The sequence below is a fragment of the Rhizophagus irregularis genome, chromosome 12, assembly GCF_026210795.1.
Source record: "Rhizophagus irregularis chromosome 12, complete sequence".
NCBI classification, from domain to species: Eukaryota; Fungi; Glomeromycota; class Glomeromycetes; order Glomerales; family Glomeraceae; genus Rhizophagus; species Rhizophagus irregularis.
This window is the reverse complement of record NC_089440.1, coordinates 4,559,229-4,577,299: the sequence shown is the minus strand read 5'-3', so window position 1 is coordinate 4,577,299 and position 18,071 is coordinate 4,559,229. Positions and strand designations below refer to the sequence as shown.

The 18,071-nt window shown below is 28.5% G+C and overlaps 4 protein-coding genes across 4 annotated transcripts; 2 read left to right on the top strand and 2 right to left on the bottom strand.

Moving 5' to 3' along the window:
- Nucleotides 1-752: 752 nt before the first annotated feature.
- On the top strand, nucleotides 753-1,274 carry OCT59_004525 (uncharacterized protein; the record flags this gene model as incomplete). Its single annotated transcript, XM_025330370.2, has 1 exon — nucleotides 753-1,274. The coding sequence occupies one exon, from the start codon at nucleotides 753-755 to the stop codon at nucleotides 1,272-1,274; it is 522 nt and encodes a 173-aa protein (XP_025178341.1).
- Nucleotides 1,275-4,069: 2,795 nt separating this feature from the next.
- OCT59_004524 (uncharacterized protein) lies at nucleotides 4,070-4,617 on the bottom strand (the record flags this gene model as incomplete). Its single annotated transcript, XM_025310819.1, has 2 exons — nucleotides 4,070-4,321; nucleotides 4,402-4,617. The coding sequence occupies 2 exons, from the start codon at nucleotides 4,615-4,617 to the stop codon at nucleotides 4,070-4,072; spliced, it is 468 nt and encodes a 155-aa protein (XP_025178342.1).
- Nucleotides 4,618-4,955: 338 nt separating this feature from the next.
- OCT59_004523 (uncharacterized protein) lies at nucleotides 4,956-5,239 on the bottom strand (the record flags this gene model as incomplete). The annotated part of the gene is made up of 2 exons (XM_025326008.1): nucleotides 4,956-4,999; nucleotides 5,074-5,239. The coding sequence occupies 2 exons, from the start codon at nucleotides 5,237-5,239 to the stop codon at nucleotides 4,956-4,958; spliced, it is 210 nt and encodes a 69-aa protein (XP_025178343.1).
- A 1,139-nt stretch (nucleotides 5,240-6,378) lies between these two features.
- On the top strand, nucleotides 6,379-8,418 carry OCT59_004522 (uncharacterized protein; the record flags this gene model as incomplete). The annotated part of the gene is made up of 13 exons (XM_025317377.2): nucleotides 6,379-6,492; nucleotides 6,553-6,570; nucleotides 6,642-6,714; nucleotides 6,790-6,818; nucleotides 6,892-6,961; nucleotides 7,037-7,084; nucleotides 7,172-7,329; nucleotides 7,412-7,491; nucleotides 7,552-7,636; nucleotides 7,720-7,754; nucleotides 7,825-7,981; nucleotides 8,059-8,162; nucleotides 8,247-8,418. The coding sequence occupies 13 exons, from the start codon at nucleotides 6,379-6,381 to the stop codon at nucleotides 8,416-8,418; spliced, it is 1,143 nt and encodes a 380-aa protein (XP_025178344.1).
- Nucleotides 8,419-18,071: the final 9,653 nt, after the last annotated feature.

Sequence of the window (18,071 nt, the reverse complement as noted above, 5' to 3'; positions counted from 1 at the left end):
TTCAATTTTATTAACTAAATAAGGTTACTAACGGTATTTCTTTAATAATACTTAATTGACCTCCTAAAAATTTTATTATAAAACTGCTTAATTGGATGATTTAATGATTTAATATATTTTGATCTTGTGCGACAATACTGCGTCATACCTATAAGACTTGACCCATGGTAGGAATTCTCAGATTTTAATTTAGAATTTATTGTAATCAGAATTTTGAATCAGAATTTTTTTGAAAACTTTAAAATCATCCAAAATGTATTAATTGACTATTACTAATAATTACCATTTTTTATTGAATAAAATGTATTATATACATGAACTTTTGGAAGTTGGAATAAAGTGTATCAATCATTTTTATTTTTCTTTTGTGTCCAGGTCGCTGACCTGAACCCAGACTTGCATTAAAGCATGATTTTTATTTTTTTTTGTTTGGGATTTTTTTTTTATTTTATTACAATGCCGTCACTATGAACTTATGGGAAAATGCGTACTTTCTTTTATTGTTATTTGTAATATACTATAATGAATATTTACATTCCGCGTATTATCCATTTTAATATATAGTTCTTTATGACTCATTACATATTATATAAAATAGTCAATAAATTTTATATAAATACTGAATTTATTTTTTCAAGTTGTCTCACTTACTTTTCTATTTTTTTTCAATTTTTTTTTTTAAAAAAAAAATATATAAAATTCTGTCATTTGTTCCTAAATCAAACTTTCTTTTTCAAATAAAATTATCTCTTATGTATTCTCAACAAAACAAAAAAGCTTCGAATAATTCTATTCAATCAATTCTAAGTGATTTCTTAAATCATATAAATTATAACATTATTCATCAACTACCGCATAATAATAATCCAAATGTGCTTGCGGCTCAAACGAGAGTTGGTAAAAGGGTTCAAAGATTAACGGGATTTAAATTAATGAAAAGAAATGTAAAATTGGAAGCGGAACGATTGCAATTATATGATCAATATTTAATCAATTTAGCAACTAGTAAAATTTGGAGTTTAAGAACCAGTCGTTCTCAAAGACAACAATTCATAAATTTGGCTAATGATGCGAATAATATCAATCAAAATATGATGACGGAAAATAACGCGAATATTAATAGAATTAGTCAAATAAATAACTCACAAAAAGTTAAGAATCAATTTGAGGATAATTTTTTTAATGGAACAAAATTTGATAATAATAATAATAGAGATTTGGAATCTTTAATTTTTCCAATTGGAAGTTCAAGAAATTTAGGAACATATTTTTAAATATGAAGATCATTCTCATTCCTTTTAAACATATATATAAAACCACTCCCCTAATTTATTATTATAAATTAAAAAAAATATCCCTTATTATCTTCTAGTAAATCACCTTCCTAATATATATTTATCATTTTCACGTCAAAAAGATGTATAACAAATTTATTATTATTATTATTATTTTTTAACAAAAGAAATAATATTAACAATGATCATTGTAACCTGATTTTCTTAGTATTGAATGTAAAAAATGCGGGGCTGTGTGATCACAGATTTGTGTGTAACATTTCCTTTATGATAATCGTATGTCACACATATAGCTCCTGATCCCTTTTTCATTGTATTTTATACATTTATACAACCTTCTGTATTTAATATTTGTCACAATTAAAGGCTTATGTAACACATTATTATTGCAAATAAGAATAAAGAATATTTTTTGTGATCACTTTAAAATTTTAATGGCGCAACGACTAACAGAATTTTTCCCACATTAACCTGTTAGGGAATTCACGTTTGGACTTTTTATACATAAAAAGTAACAAAAGAAAAAACAAAAAAAAAAAGGGTTGAGTTGACATTAAGTAAAATATTCTTTACATAGAATAAAATTTTTTTTTTCGTTTATTCTTAATCAGCGCCCTTTCATTTTATACTTTTTGATTTTTTTTTTAAGGAAAAAAATAAATCAAAAAAATTATTTGAATTTAAAAAAACTAATAGGATGGATTGGTCAGATGTCATCATGGTAACAAAAAAAAAATGAGAACCCACGTGCATGATATATGTGGCGCACAGGATAACCTAACCTAATTTTGTATTTTTTTTTAAGAATTTAATTTTATAATTATTTCTTCCTTGCTTTTAAAACTTCGATTTTGGTGATTTTCTTTATTATATAAAATTCATTCTGCCAATACTTACAATAATAAAATAATAAAATAATTGAAGTGTCGGTGACGCCTACCACGTGATGATCTTACACGTGATTTATTGATTTGTGTGGATCGCAACCAATTTATTACTTTGTATTTGACACGATTATTTTTTTTTCGGAATCACTTTTCTTAAAACAATTTTATTGCTTAAATAATTGAGTAGTTGAAACATATTTTTTGTAATTTTAAAGCAAAACAAAAAAATACAAAAAAAATACAATTTTTTCGTTTGTTAAGTTATTAAACTTCGGACCAGAGGAATTGAAGATTTGAGACGTCAGATTTCGAAGTACGTGTATATTATATATTCGTACTGTAGTAAACCTAAAATAATCTAAGCAAGATAAAAAAACATTAGTATGATTTGCACCATACTCCATAAAAAAAAGCTTCCAGAAAAGTGTTAATATCATTCTACCAGAGGTTCACCCTAGAACTAGTACAATAAGGATTATCTTTTTTTTTTGCTTTTTTTTTGTTTTTAATTTTTTTTTATTTTTTTTTCATATTTTCTTTTTTATTTTTATTTATTTTTTGTCATTTTTTTTTTTTTATTTTTAAATCCCCACTTTATAATCCTATGGCAAATCGGTCTCATTACATTGCACGACTAATTAATTGGTCATGGCCAGCCGCTGAGCTGTGGTAATTTATTAAATTCATTCGATCTGATTACAATTACAACCAAACAATAAATATTATATATTAAGGGAAATAATAATTATAATGTACCCAGAGATCAATATCATCAGCAGTAAACATCTACAAAAGAATATTGGGAATCTTATCAGAAATTTTTTATATTTTTTTTTGTTCAGTTTATTGTGCCGGTTATCGCTTTACTTTTAGTATCTGGTGTGGAATGATAGTAAATATGCCATCATTTCTTCAATTTTCCTCCACTCCGATTTTTTTTTTTTTGCACTGGAACGGCCTCGCCTTTGAAAGCACTTGGTTGACTATTTGCCACAACATGTACACAAGTAAACACAAATCACACATGTATACACCGCTTCCCACAACATGAGGATTTGTTTGGATGAATAACTTGGAATCTCTTAGTTTTAGTTACAACTTTTTATATACTAGTTTTCAATACTTTATATCCTTTTGATGTACAGTAAATTTGATTGGGCGAAAGTAAAGATTAATGAAATATTGGTAAAATTATAATAATATACTACACAGTTTATTTCTTGTATACTGTATGTTATTTATTAAACATGTTTTTAAATATATAAATTGTTTATCTATCTATTTATGTATTTATTTTTAAGTAACAAAAAGAGGCTATTAATTACACGTGATAAAGGTACGATTGGACAGTGACTGAAGTTTTACAAAGTGTGTAAAAATATAATGTTCTCCTTCCGGACGATGAATAAAAAAAAAAATATATTTTTTTTAAATGAAATTAAAATATTAAAATTTAAGAGTATCAAATGTTATATACTGGGGGAAAAAATTAGATTTTAGGACATTTTTCTAAACAGAGATAAATTTTTTGACATAGTTTAGTGATAAAAAATTATAAATATTTCAAAAAATTTTTCATTTGAACTGTAAATAGATAAATAATAAATAATAATTTCAAAATCCAAAACATTCGTTTAGATAAGATCTGAACCGTATTTTAATGAGAAAAAATGTGTTAAAATTTAAAAATAATATTTAATTCATTAATATGATAATTACTGTATATGAGACGATTTTTAAGGATAAATAACGTAGATCCGTTTTCATAAGGTTTATTAGTTGAATCAAAAATTTGGAAAAAATTGATTTGTTGAGGTTTAGTAAATTTTTTTAAAAAAATTTTTTTTTCACGGTAGATCAATGATTAGTAAAATATTATATAATTTATTACAGAATAACTAAAATTTTTAAATAAATAAATTTGAACTCCTTTGGGGACAGCGTGGGAATATTGAGTACTGTAAATTTCAGTTTGAGTAGTTGTTGCGAAGGTGATATAGAAATTGTGAGTGAAGGTATAGTTTCGGTTTGAGTAGTTGGATAATCTTGTTGTGAAGGTAATGTAGGAATTGTAAGTGAAGGTTTAGTTCCAGTTGTGGTTGTATCGGTAGTTGCAAATGTTGTTGTTGATGATGGTGGCTTTAAATAAAGTAAAAGTGTTAATATTTATTATTTAGTTACAAACGATACTAAAAATGAAACAATAATAAAGAACATACCATAAACCAAGAATTATCGTAAGGTGGAAAAAGTTCTTCATCTTCAACAGTTTCTTCATTTTCACCCCAAGTAGAAACATCTTTTTTCTTATGATCATAGACATTTCCATCATCATCATCGATATCATCGTAACCATAATTTTGTCTCGTTAAATGACCTCCAGTATTTAATGTATTTCCGGTTAATATATTTATAGCATCACAATTCGGCGCCATAACACTTTAAATGAATCGAAGCAGATTTCCACCCCTACACTCTGTTTCCACATCATTGATACTCTTATTATCCTGCGATTTTATACAATTGTAATTGAATGGACAATATAAGTTATGCTATACGAAATTATTGAATACAATTCACTTTCCGATCCAGTTCACTTTAGCTATAATAAGACCGAGAGTGATTAAAAGAAAAATTACGGCAGTAAGAATCGTAACGACCAACGTCTATTTCATTGAAAGAAAATCAAGAATGCGAAGAAACTAAAGTTACTTAAGTGAAAAAGCTCGGTGAATCTAAAAAAAAATAAAACAAAACATAACATACTCCTTTTCTATGTAGCCTTTTTTAATAGCTGAGTATTTTCATTACCGCTATCTTTTTATTATAAAAAATAAATTAAGAAATAATTTTATATTAAATAATTATAATAAATTTGTCAATAAATATACCAGGATTATCTGATTTTCGTTTATCTTCAGGTACAGTTCGAGACAAGATTTCTTCTACTCCTTCAGTAGTGTATACTTCTTTAAAGTTATTACAATTTGATAAATGAGTGCGGCTTTTATTAGTTGTGTAACATCTAGGTATTAATGCTGCCACTTTGAACTCCATTTTTTGAACTACAGAAATTCTGCTTTTGCGTTTGATTTATTGTTAGAGTTATCAACCAAAGTAAAATATTCCTAGAATTTGTGTGGTTCTGTCATTTTTTTTAAAAAAAATTTTTGATGGTAAGAAGTTAAATCGATCCTAAAAATCGTAACAGATAATCTTAAACTCTATTTTGAATTTTTGATTGGTTGATTTATGAATGACTTAGGGTCATGTTATATGATCATCAGATGATTTTCACATTTAAAAATTTTTATATGCGATTGATTTAAATATACTGTATCCTAAAATATCCTTTAATATTATTACAAAAAATATCTTAGCTTTGTGGAAATTAATTAGTACTGCTACGCTAATACGCTAATTTCTACACGGATTTTGTTCCAAATATATATGAAAGCTGTTGAGCGACTTCGCCTAAATCACAAGTATTACTCCAACATCATAAAATAGAGATAAAAGTAGTTTCGGGTCTACTGAGAAACTTCACTTAATCTTCCAGAGGCTATTACTTTAATCAAGCTCGGTGAAAATTAAGTTTTAAACCTGCTGCCAATTGAAATCTCACTAAAAAAAAAAAAAATATTTCTATAATGAATGCTACAGTTAGTTTGATGAAAAATTGAAAAATAATAAAAAGTTGCTATTGAGAGACATTCAATAAAATATTTAGAAGTTTATAAATAGGTTTAAGTCTAAAATTTATCATGAACGAAAGATGAAAAAAAAAGGTGTAAACCAGTATGGTAAATGTGGTTAGCCTTACTTGCTTAGATTAAATTTCAATCACGTTTTTCTGTGCAACCATATTAACTATATTAGCCATCTCAATCACAATTTACCCACTTTCGAATTCCTTCGATGAAAAGTTTCTAAAGACCATTTTTTTTTTAATTTTTTTAAGTCTCAAAGCCAATGAAAAATTCCAACGTCATCAAAAACCAATACTAAGGGCAGTGTTACGTCACATTTTTATTTCTATGAATTTATCATTTTTGGTTTATACTTTGCTCATATTTTTTTAAGCTAACTCGGGCAAAGAATATCAAAGAGCCATTACAATTAATTAATTTATAAAAAAGAAACAAGCAAACATTTATATATAAATATACATCACAAGAATATTTATTTTTGAGAATATGGCACAAGATACTTCGTCTATTAAAACCGCTAAAGCTCTCGATGATTATGTCTTATTGGGGTGTAGTGGATTGAGAGTTTCTCCATTATGTCTTGGTACTGAGATCATTTTTGTAAGCTAAATAAATATCATTGACAAAACATATATCGTTAACATATTCTATACATTGAAGACTTTTGGAGAACAATGGGTAAGTTATTTATATAATTTGATGATAAAAAAAATATTTCTGAATTTCTGAATATTAACACTTCAAAATAGGGAATCGGCGCTAATAAAGAAGAATCGAAAAAAGTTTTTGATCTTTATTACGAAAGAGGCGGAAATTTTTTTGGTAATTTTTCAACTATGCAATCACTTGATTTAATGTTATAGAAAATTTCCTATTTAATAATACGCAAATCTTTAGATACTGCCTGCAATTATAATGATGGTGAAGTAAGTAATAAAAAAAAAAATAAAAATTTTTTTTAGTCAACCAAATATTAATGTCCATTAATAAAATATTTAGGGCGAACGTTTCCTTGGAGATTATGTTTCCGATAAACGATCTGATGTTGTGATTGCAACAAAATATACGTGTATGAACCATGAATTAACTAAATAATATCGTTTCAAAATTTGAATTTTCAATAATTTTTAGATTTAATTCTTAGGTAATACAACTTCTATGCAAAAGGATGTGAGACTCAATCCGAATTTAGGTGAGCTAGTAGACTATTCATAATACAAAATTAAATATTTTTTTATGTTGATTGATAATAAATGTAACTTAACTGTTAAATACATAGGAGGAAATCATCGAAAAAGTCTTGTGGAGAATCTTAATGAGAGTTTGAAACGATTGAACATGAGCTATGTCGATATTTTATATGTTCATATTTATGAGTTTCGAACTCCAATCGAAGAAATTATGAGATCATTAGATGACGCCGTTCGAAGTGGAAAAGTAAATAAACTATTATTTTATAATGTTTGCTCGAAATAATTTTTCTAAATATCATTATTAAAAAATATATATATATATATAGGTATTATACGTTGCTGCAAGCAATTTTCCATCTTGGGCACTCGCTCGCGCTAATACATTTGCAGAATTACGTGGATGGAGGTACAATAATTTTGATTTGTAGATATTAAAGATGGGCTTCAAGTTAATACATTTTCATAGTTCTTTCATTGGACTTCAAACGCGGTATAGTTTATTGGATCGATCATTAGAATTTGATTTACAACCTGCTTGTGCTGAACTTGATGTATGTATTATAAAATTATACTCTATTTGAATTATGTACGGTTACTAAAGTTACTAAATCTATATATATTTAAAAACTTTTAGGTTGGAATTATTCCGTGGGGTGCCGTTGCCGAAGGGTAATTATTAATTATTGATGCTTTTTTTTATATTATAATATACTCATAATATTAATTATTTTCATAATAGTTTTCTTACCGGAAAACATACGAGAGAATCAGCTGCTAACTTAAAATCGGAACATCGCAGTCATAAAGTAGCAGATCATTCAAAAGTCGAAAAAAATTGGAAGATTTTAGATGACGTAATTACTGTTTCAAAAGAGACTGGCAGAACTCCTGTTCAGGTGGTGTTTAATCTTAAAACTATAGTTTTTAATTGTTTTCAACAATTGAATATTAATTTTTTTTTTCTAATACATAGGTCGCTATGAACTGGGTTCAACAAAAACCTGGAATTACTTCTCCTTTAATTGGTGCTAGAACAGTTACTCAGCTTGAAGAAAATCTTAAATCACTTGAATTCAAGTGAGTATAATTGTTTGAAAGTTTTTTTTTTAAAAAAAAAATTGTTTACTAACGTAAATTAAAAAAAAATTCTAATATTACCAGATTGACGCCTGAACAAGTGAAAAGACTGGATGAAGCATCTAAACCAGCTGAAATTCCATTCCCTAATTCGTTTGTTAGCAATTATGATAGATTCATCGGAAAAAACATTGAAGTGCCTCGTAAATTTGAAGCTATCTCGACTTCATGTAACTTTGGAAGAATAAATCTTTAATTTATTTCACAAGGCTCAATTTTCGATTGTTTATAAATATATTTTTCTTCAATAAAATAAAATATTCAGAACTTTTGACACGATCCTCTTGAAGAATTTACTTCTTTTGAAATGACGTTCCCAGTGACTTTTACTGAATTTTCTTTTTATATTATTTTTCTTTTTATTTTTATTTTTATTATTCTTAAGCTGAAGACGTTGCCGAAGGTTTTTTCATTTTTGGGAAATTTTTTTTTATTTATTTTTTTTTATATATATATTATTTTTATCAATAGTTTTATTTTTGAATTTTATTTCAATTTTATTTTATTATTATCATTGTTTTCATTATTTTCCAGATTTTCCTTTATCCAATAACTCACTATTTTTTCTATAAATTAGATCAGTTTATTAATTGATCATCATCATTCGTGTTCAGACTATTTACTGGTCTAGTTAATATTGCACTTTTTTCGAATGCTTCTTTGGAAGAATGTTTCGAGTAGAATTTTTCTTTTGATATTGGATTAAAGGCCGTGGTATTTACGAGTGATCTGTTTAAGCGGGTTAGGTAGATGAAATGATCGGTATGGCTAAAAATTATTTAAAAATGTAGACGTTGACGAAAGAATTTTGTTCAGCATGAAAATAAAACGACCTTTCAAAAATTTAATTAGATGTTCAACAAATATTTCCAGAAAATATGTATACTGCATACACGGTATAAAGTTTCTCGAATCATTTTATTAATTTCAGCCTCAGATGATAATTGACTATGGTATATGCGGATAAAATATCATATTTGTTTAAATTTTAGTACATGCAGTTCAGACGAATAGTGGCAGTGATGGTGATGAAGTCATAGTTACAAATCATCGATATATGTACGCAGTTACAAGTACGGTAAAATTTATGTTAAAATTATGTTCTTTTTCTTACAATCAAGAAAATTTTACTATTTTTTAATTTTTTTCTTTGTATGTTACCGTAAGAGATCTTTCAATAATCAATCTTAAACATTTGTTCGTGTCAATACTATTTATTCTTCCTGAAATAAGCGAATACTTAACCTGCAGATGATTAATTCTTAATTTACCTTAGAATTTAACTTTACTACCCTGTAATTACTGCATCTGAATTAATATTGATTTTAAAATCGGAATATCCTCAAAAGTCAACTCTATATTATATAATATATCACATGACCCTCAGAATCATCATCCAACACTTCATTATAACTAAATGTTGTTCTTACAAATTTCTTGTGGGACATCTATAAATTAAAAAGGATGGTTAGCTTTCGCTAAGTACTCTACTTAAGAATTTCATCCTGCTATCTGGTAGTGACGTGAGGCAGTATCCTTCTAAAGTATCAAGTAACATAACGAAGCAGTGCGGATCTTCTTCCTATATATTAGTGTCGACATTTTCACCGTCCGTTCCTGAAAACTGCACAATAAAAGGTATAGCTACAAGTATCTATTTGAAAGAACTTACAAAAACACAGCTTTAGGTTATTGCGTCCGTCCACTGACATCTCTCCTGGACACACAAGAGATTTGTTATCATCCAGAAATTCTGAAAACAGAGAAGGACGTTCACAGTAAAACTGTGGCCACGAAGCGCTTCCAGTTCTCTGAATTCAAAAGTCCTCAATGAGAACAAATCAATTGCATGAGTCAAAGTTGAGGAAGGCACGTAACTATTCCTCATTGCGGAATAGTAGACCTCAACACTGAGAAGATCTTATTCGTATCTCAGCCAAGTCCGTCAGTTAACAGAGTTATCATAGATAGACCTGCCAACTCACAAGGTTGCCGTAACTTCCTTGATCATTGCATCCACTTGTTCACCTTCACCAGATAGCTTTACGAAAACAGTTCAACATACCTTTAATATTGGATAAAAATGATATATGTAAACCTTCCTTATTTTTTAGAAATGATTCTTGTATATCTTGTTCAACCTTTTGCGAGTTACAACCCACATACCTAAAGAGAGAGAGGCCAAAAGAAGACCTAATAAAGAGAAGACCTAGACAGAGAGAAGATAGACCTAAAAAAAAAATGACAAAAAAAAAGATGGCGAAACGAAAGAAAAATGATGATGAAGTAAAAAAAAAGACGATGAAACGAAAAAAAGGATGACGAAACTAAAAAAAAAGGAGGACGAAACAAAAAAAAAGGACGAAAAAACAAAAAAAAAGACGAAAATACAAAAAAAAAGGACGAAAAACAAAAAAAAAGGACGAAAATACAAAAAAAAAGGACGAAAAACAAAAAAAAAAGGACGAAAATACAAAAAAAAGGACGAAAAAATAAAAAAAAAAGGACGAAAAAACAAAAAAAAAAGACAACGAAACAAAAAAAAAGGACAAAACAAAAAAGGGGTCTAAAAGAAGGCCTAATAAGAGAAAACCTAGACAGAGAGTCCTAAAAAAAAAGACGAAAAAAAATGATATAACCACACACAAACCCAACCCACACTGTCTAAAGGAAGATGTAAAGAAAAGGGCCTAAGAGATAGAAGACATAATAAAGAAAAGCCTAAGAGAGAAGATAGACCTCGAAAAAAAAAGACGACGAAAGTGTATATATAATATTGTTAGCTGACGAAAAAAAAGATGATGAAAAAAAAAGAGGGGTATTGAGGGTATATAAATACTTTTTCGAATACACATTAGGGAGTATAGTATCTTGCATAATACAATAGTTTGACAATACAGTTGTTTCTGGGTTTGAAAAAAAAAAAACTGGAAATAAAAAAAAATAATAAAAAAAAAGCCTCCGATATACTGCGGCTGATCGCATCATCCAATATTTTTTTTTCTATTTTTGGTATGATACCAATATAATCGGAGTTAGGTATTCAAACATCCATTTAACTGTAAACAACTGAAAAAAAAAATTATCATAGACAAAAACTGCGCAGAACACCGCCATACCGCCCATACGTTCAAAAAATTCGTTCCGACAGGAGGATAAAAAAAACCCTCCAAAGTTTTGTCCTAATTGTAATGAAATAAGTAAATTCGTTTATTTACTTTTTAGTAAAGTAAATAAAATAGGAGAAATCATAAATAACTGAAAATTTTTTAAAACCGACGACCCTTTGAGTACGCTCTTTATTGTTCTTAACAATTGGGACCCTATGGAATTAGATTCATAGGGTTCTTGGAACTTGGACGGTAAGTAAAATGTCAAAATTTAGAAAACTTACAAAAATTCGTAATTCTTACAACTCTAAGAATGAAATGTTTGTCTTCTATCTATTATAGTGAAAATATTGATTGCAAAAATGATGATAAATGACCAATAAATATTTTTAATATTTACAATTTTATAATTTTATCAAGGCAAAATCGACAATCGACAAACACTTTCGGGCAACCTGTAAAATTTTCTTAAATTTATTCGATAATTTATTACAAGCATAATTCGTTTTTCGTTTTATGTATTACGTAACGTTCATCTCCGCACCGGCATTAGCGAATATTTGCGGGCTGAGTTTCATGCCATTTTTAATTCTGCCCAAAATTCTGATAAAATGGTTTTCAATAAACGATTTATCTTTTTGATTAAAAAAAAGTGATCCCTATTATCAAAAAAATTATGGGCAAACGCGGAACATCTCGTCTCGACAATAATTCATGTGAATCGGTGTTCTGCAGGTTAAAAAAAAACAAATTTATAAGGCGCAGCTAAAATAACGGTTTAAAAGTGAAATTTTTGATCTCAAAAATTATGAATCATCTATCATAATTATGCTTGTAATTAAATAAAAGAGAAAACTTTAGAAGAATAAGCCAACGAGAGATAAATATACTGAATATACCGTTATTTTTTTTTTTATATATATATACAAGATTATTCAATAGTTTATTTTTCAGAAGATTTTTGAATTTTTATTCATTATTTTTCCAGATTTTTCAGACTATTTATTTGTCTGGTTAATATTGCACTTTTTTCGAATGATTAAAAATCCTCTTCTTTTGAAAACATTTTTTTCCAAAGAGAATATCTTGCATCACATCAATATAAGTGAATTTCAATTAATATATGACATACAAATTTAGGAATTAATAAAATTATGTGAAAACGTACTATAAATTGAATCTGATACGTAGTACACTTTAATAATATAGAAATAATTAAGTTCAACAAGCCGCAGCATTTGCTAATATTGAAATACCGATAACTGATCAAAAAAAAAAGTCAAAATGACGTTATTTAGGCCATCTATCAGAAAAAAAAACTAAACAATTGTATTGTGCAAGATTACAAAGATACTACTATAGGAAATACTTGTTTGTTAAAAAAAAAAAGAAAATTTTATTCTTAAAATTGATTATTGCCGAATTCAAGATGGAGTTGCCACGACTGTGGAAAAGGTAAATAAATGTTAGGCATTATAGGGAAAGGAATATAGGAAAACAGTTTACTTACTGCCTGAACCCGATAGTGGATAGCGAACAATTAACGGATTTTCGTCGGTTGTTGATAAAAAAACTAGGCCCAATGTGGGCAAAACTTTATTAGTTAATTTAATATGCGTAACGATAATCATGTTTTACAATACTACATATAAAAAAAGTGCCAAACTTTAGAAGAGGACATCGTGTTCCGATCTAGGAATTCAGGTATCATGTGACCGAAAAAATCTTTCGAAATTAATTTTGTCTAGTATTCTTCTCAACTTTGCAACATATTTGATATTATCATCGCTTAATTTTGAAATGGATGTCGCTGAAACTGTTTTTAGTCGTTGGATTAGAACCATCCTTTTGAATTTTATCATCACTAATATGGAAAAAAAGATCATAAATCTTCCTTGTCCTGTCTGATTTCTTTCGGACAGCGATTTTTGTAACTTCTTTTGGGAGCTGATCTTTAACCTCGTCATAGAGCTTTTTTGATGCTTTCATGGTCCTCGTATGTCTTTCTATAGTGGGCAAGGCGTTTCTCTAGCTCCTCCCCGAAATAGTAATATGCCACAATAACTTCATGGCGTGCCTTTTTGTTCCACTCTTCAGCATTGGATATTTTTAAATAAAGTTCGATCACGCTCAACTTCTTGTAAAGCTTCTCTATGGAGTCCCCTCTTTTCCTTAATTTCAGAAAGTCGAGTAGTGTCGGAAGATAACTCCCGGATAAGCTTCTTTAAAACATTGGAATCCTCCGGTCGAACAATTCCTTAGTTTTCTTGCTAGGGGATGAGTCAGTAGCTACATTAGCCCGCTTCTTACTACTTGCATTGGGTTTAGTTGTTTCCTCATCTACATCCATTTCTTGATCAGGCTCCTCCTCTTCCGGAATCACTTCAGAAGTATTGATTTGGAGTTGCTTTTCCATTCTACCAACCACGGATGATGTACTAGACTGCGAATCTCGCCTATTAGCAACTTCAGGAGAATCATCATCAATTTTCTCAACATTCTGCCTACAATCGGGGAATGGACATACACCTGTCGAAGTGTGTAAAAGTTTCTTCTCAATGAAAAGTCTATGGTACACATGTCCACAGCTAAGTACCGTGAACGCCTTGATAGGAAGCATTAAAATCTCGTTATTACACACCGAGCATGGTCCCAGCTCCGGAACTTCCATGTCTCTAACGGTTGCATCTTCGAGACTTTTTCTAAGGATATGATCTGATACAAAAAAATATGCGAGAAGTGATGCGGACTAGATTCCCACAGAAGAAGTTTTTATAGCGCTTGGATTCTTAGGAGAAAATGACAGCGATTCATTACGTACCACATTTCGTCATTTCGTTAATTCTCCTTGCAATCACAGCGATTAGCATCTCATGCGGATAAATAGTTTTTCTGGATGCCATTGCTGGAGGCAAAGTTCATTACTAGTGCTCCGAATTTCGAGCCGACTTTTGCCAAGGAAAAAAATATATTTTTATTAATTCACGCAAAAAATAAATTACAAGAGTCGGGAGCTATACTAGCCCGTGATACAACGACTATGCTAATATGCATCCTATTTTTTTCGAACGATATTTCTCTATTCTAGCCTTTTTCTTTGAGGAGGATCGTCTTCCGCACATGCTCTATCCTTTAATAATCCTACTACTACGCCCAACACCTTTTTCGCGCCATTACGTAATGTTTGATATTCTACGGATTCTTTATCCAAAGCATCTTCAGAAATTCGATGCTAAATGGTAATTTACTGCCTTGTGAAATTTTCCCTGGAGAGCAGGAAGTGCCAGTCACGAGCTGTAGTGACAATACCATAGAGGTAATCGAAATCATCATCATCATTCCGCTTCCGTTTTCTCATATTCGTTTGGCATGAGCTCTCTAGTTGTTTGATATTCTGAACCAAACTCTCGATTAGATTTCACTCTGGTTTGTCCTCAGTGACACAAATAAGATTCTCGGCTTTCTACTCGTCCATTCACATAGTTCATGGCCGAAGATCAGTGGTAATAAGTTAGCGTAAGAGCGAATTAAAAAATGCACTATTTATCACTTCGAATTGCAGTAAGAAGGTTACCTTGATTGCGAAGTCAACCCGTCCTGTACTTTCATACCTATTACTTCGTATTCAGGCCTCATGCTGAGTTCTTCCCCTAAGAATAGTGATTAGCATTGTTATATGATGCCAAGAGCTCTATGAAAGCACATGAAAGTGGAATTTTCAAACCTTTTCACATGGAGATCTACCTGCCTTGCGATCTCGAAATTGCGAAGTCCCTAGCCTTTCATAACATATGCTTTTGTCGTCACCATTTACTTATGGGTAGGTTCTGTGTTGCAACTAGACGCTCTTTCACATTTTTCTCATGTTTGTTTGGGAAAAAATGAAGCTACTGGTTAGTATGAATATTTTCTTTTCGATTATAATATGTTGCACAGACCTGGCGTGTGATCATTTATTTTGTCGCATAATTTATGGCTCAGCAAATTCTTCCGAGCTGGTGATCACTTCTCCGGACTAGCATTAATCGAACTGTTTGGGAAACCGGAATCAGAAATATCAAACATTTTATTCACATCGCTTTTACAAGGTTTTCTAACCCCTCCAAATTTTTCTCAAATGCTTTGATTGCAAAAACCAAGTAAATTATTGGGATATAATTACTTCATTAATATATTTCGTATTTTTTTTTTTTATCATATCTGTTATTTTACTTTTGTAAATTTTTTTTAAACTATCTATATAACAAAAAAATATGTCTGACGTTTAGACTTTAGAATAGTCTCCATATAAATAATTTGGATTGTGTAACATGAAAACCCATGACATACCTATTACGCTAAAATAAATATACTTTTAATAATTTTTTTTTTATTTAAATTCTTTTTTGTAAGAAAACATTTCCAATGTTTCCTTTCTTTTTTTTGTAGAATTTTCGGTGTTTTCACTTTGGAAAACGAGGAACTGAAAGGGTAAGTTTCAAAGCAAGTTCGCTTCAAAACTGTAATAAGATATTACAAATTAATAGTCCACTGAATAACAATCATTGATTTTTGTTTATCAAAATTATTTGAATATTTATAAGGATACTATCTATTCATTAAATATGATAATCAAATTTGTTAAACACAAATTATAATAAAAAAACGTGATCATACTAAATATGTAAATGGTAATATTTTTCTTTTTTTGGTTATGAGGCGTAAAATATTGCGCTTCAAGGTCACACAATTTATGTGGGACATGAAATTTGATCAACAATTTGCATTTTACTAATTTATCAAGTGAATGAACTTAAAATAATTCATTCATTCATTCATTCTTATTGATTACATTATGTCCACTCTTTGATATGAATTAATTAATGCAACAACTAATAGAGCAACAGCATTAACAGATACTAATATTTACAATGATATACACAAACAATTTGAATTTCGAAAACAAATAGTCCTTGCTGATAAAATTCTTACAAATGATGAAAAAACTTATGCAATAAGATTATTAACTAAAAATATTTGTGAAAATTGTAAGAAAGAATGTTTAGCCACATTATATTGTGAATATTGTGTTCGAAATTATTTAAAAAAAGATTTTTCAAATTGGACATCTGGAAATGATGTTATTGATAATTTAATACAGAAATGCCAATTGGAAACAACTAGACCAAATGTAATAGTTGAATGGATACCACATAGTAATTTAGAAAATATTAAATATTTAACAAAAGGTGGATTTTCTGAAATTTATATAGCACGTTGGATTGATGGAACATATAATGAATGGGATTCTGAAAAAAAACAATTAACAAGATTTGAAAATCTCCAAGTAATATTAAAAAAATTAGAAAATGTTGAAAGTGCAAATCAAAGTTGGTTTGAAGAGGTTTGTATTATTGTATTCTATATTTTATAAAATTGTTGTAATTTTTGTATTAGCACTAGTATTTTACAAATTATTGTCTTTTAGGCTAAATCACATTTAACTATAAGTAATAGAAGGGCGGAGGTTGTTCGATGTTTTGGTTTAACGCAAAATCCATCAAATGGAAATTATATGCTTGTAATGATAAAAATGGATATAGATTTAAGAAAATATTTACAACAAAAACATAATCAACTTACATGGAAAGCTAGAATGAAAATTATTGATGAAATAACTCTTGCACTTTATTATATTCATCTTGAGAAAGCAATTCATAGAGATTTACATTCTGGAAATATATTATATTCACAACTTAATGATTACTGGTATATTAGTGATCTTGGATTTTGTGGACCTGCTGATAAATCTTCAACAAGTATATATGGAAATCTTCCTTACATAGCACCCGAAGTTATTGTTGGAAGAGAATATACTTTTGCATCTGATATTTATAGTATTGCAATTCTTATGTGGGAAATTTCATCTGGACAACCACCATTTATAAATTATGAACATGAAAATGATATTGTAATGAATATTATTAACGGTATAAGGCCAAAAATTGTGCCAGGAACTCCATTAGAATATAAAAATTTAATAAAAGAATGTTGGGATGCTGATCCATTAAAAAGACCTGACGCTTATGCACTTATGAAAAAAATGGAAAAAATTAATTTAGATTATCAAAATATGTCAGATGAATTATTCAAATCAGAAATGGATAATTTAGAAATAAATAAAGTGGAAAAAAATTATATGAATAGCAGTTTATTTACAAGTAAAATTCACAACTTTGGAAATTTACCTGAACCAAAAAATGCAACAGAAGGTATAAGTGTATAATATTTTATTAATGAATATATTTATTTTAAAATACATTATTAATGTTATCTTTTTATCATAATAGAAGAACAAGAAGGTATAACTGTATAAATAATGATTTTGACCATTTTTGGTTACTATAATAATTTAATTTTAAATAATTTATTTTACTGCTAATAGTGTTTCATAGTAAATTGTATGATTTTAACATTCCTAATAATAGTAAGTATTTAATAACATTATAGCGTTTAATTATCATATAATGATGTTTAATAATTAATTTTTTATTTTAGTTAATGACTTTAATAAATCAAATGAGCAGAATAGTAGCAAATCATCAAAAATAATTACTATTTTTAAAGGTAATCTATTTTAAATATTGTCAAATCGAGATTGATCTATATATTAAATCTACATCTTAATTTTAGATAGTAATAAAAAATTATCTAAATCATTTAAAAAGTTGCAAATAAATTCAAATAGTAAGTAAATTAC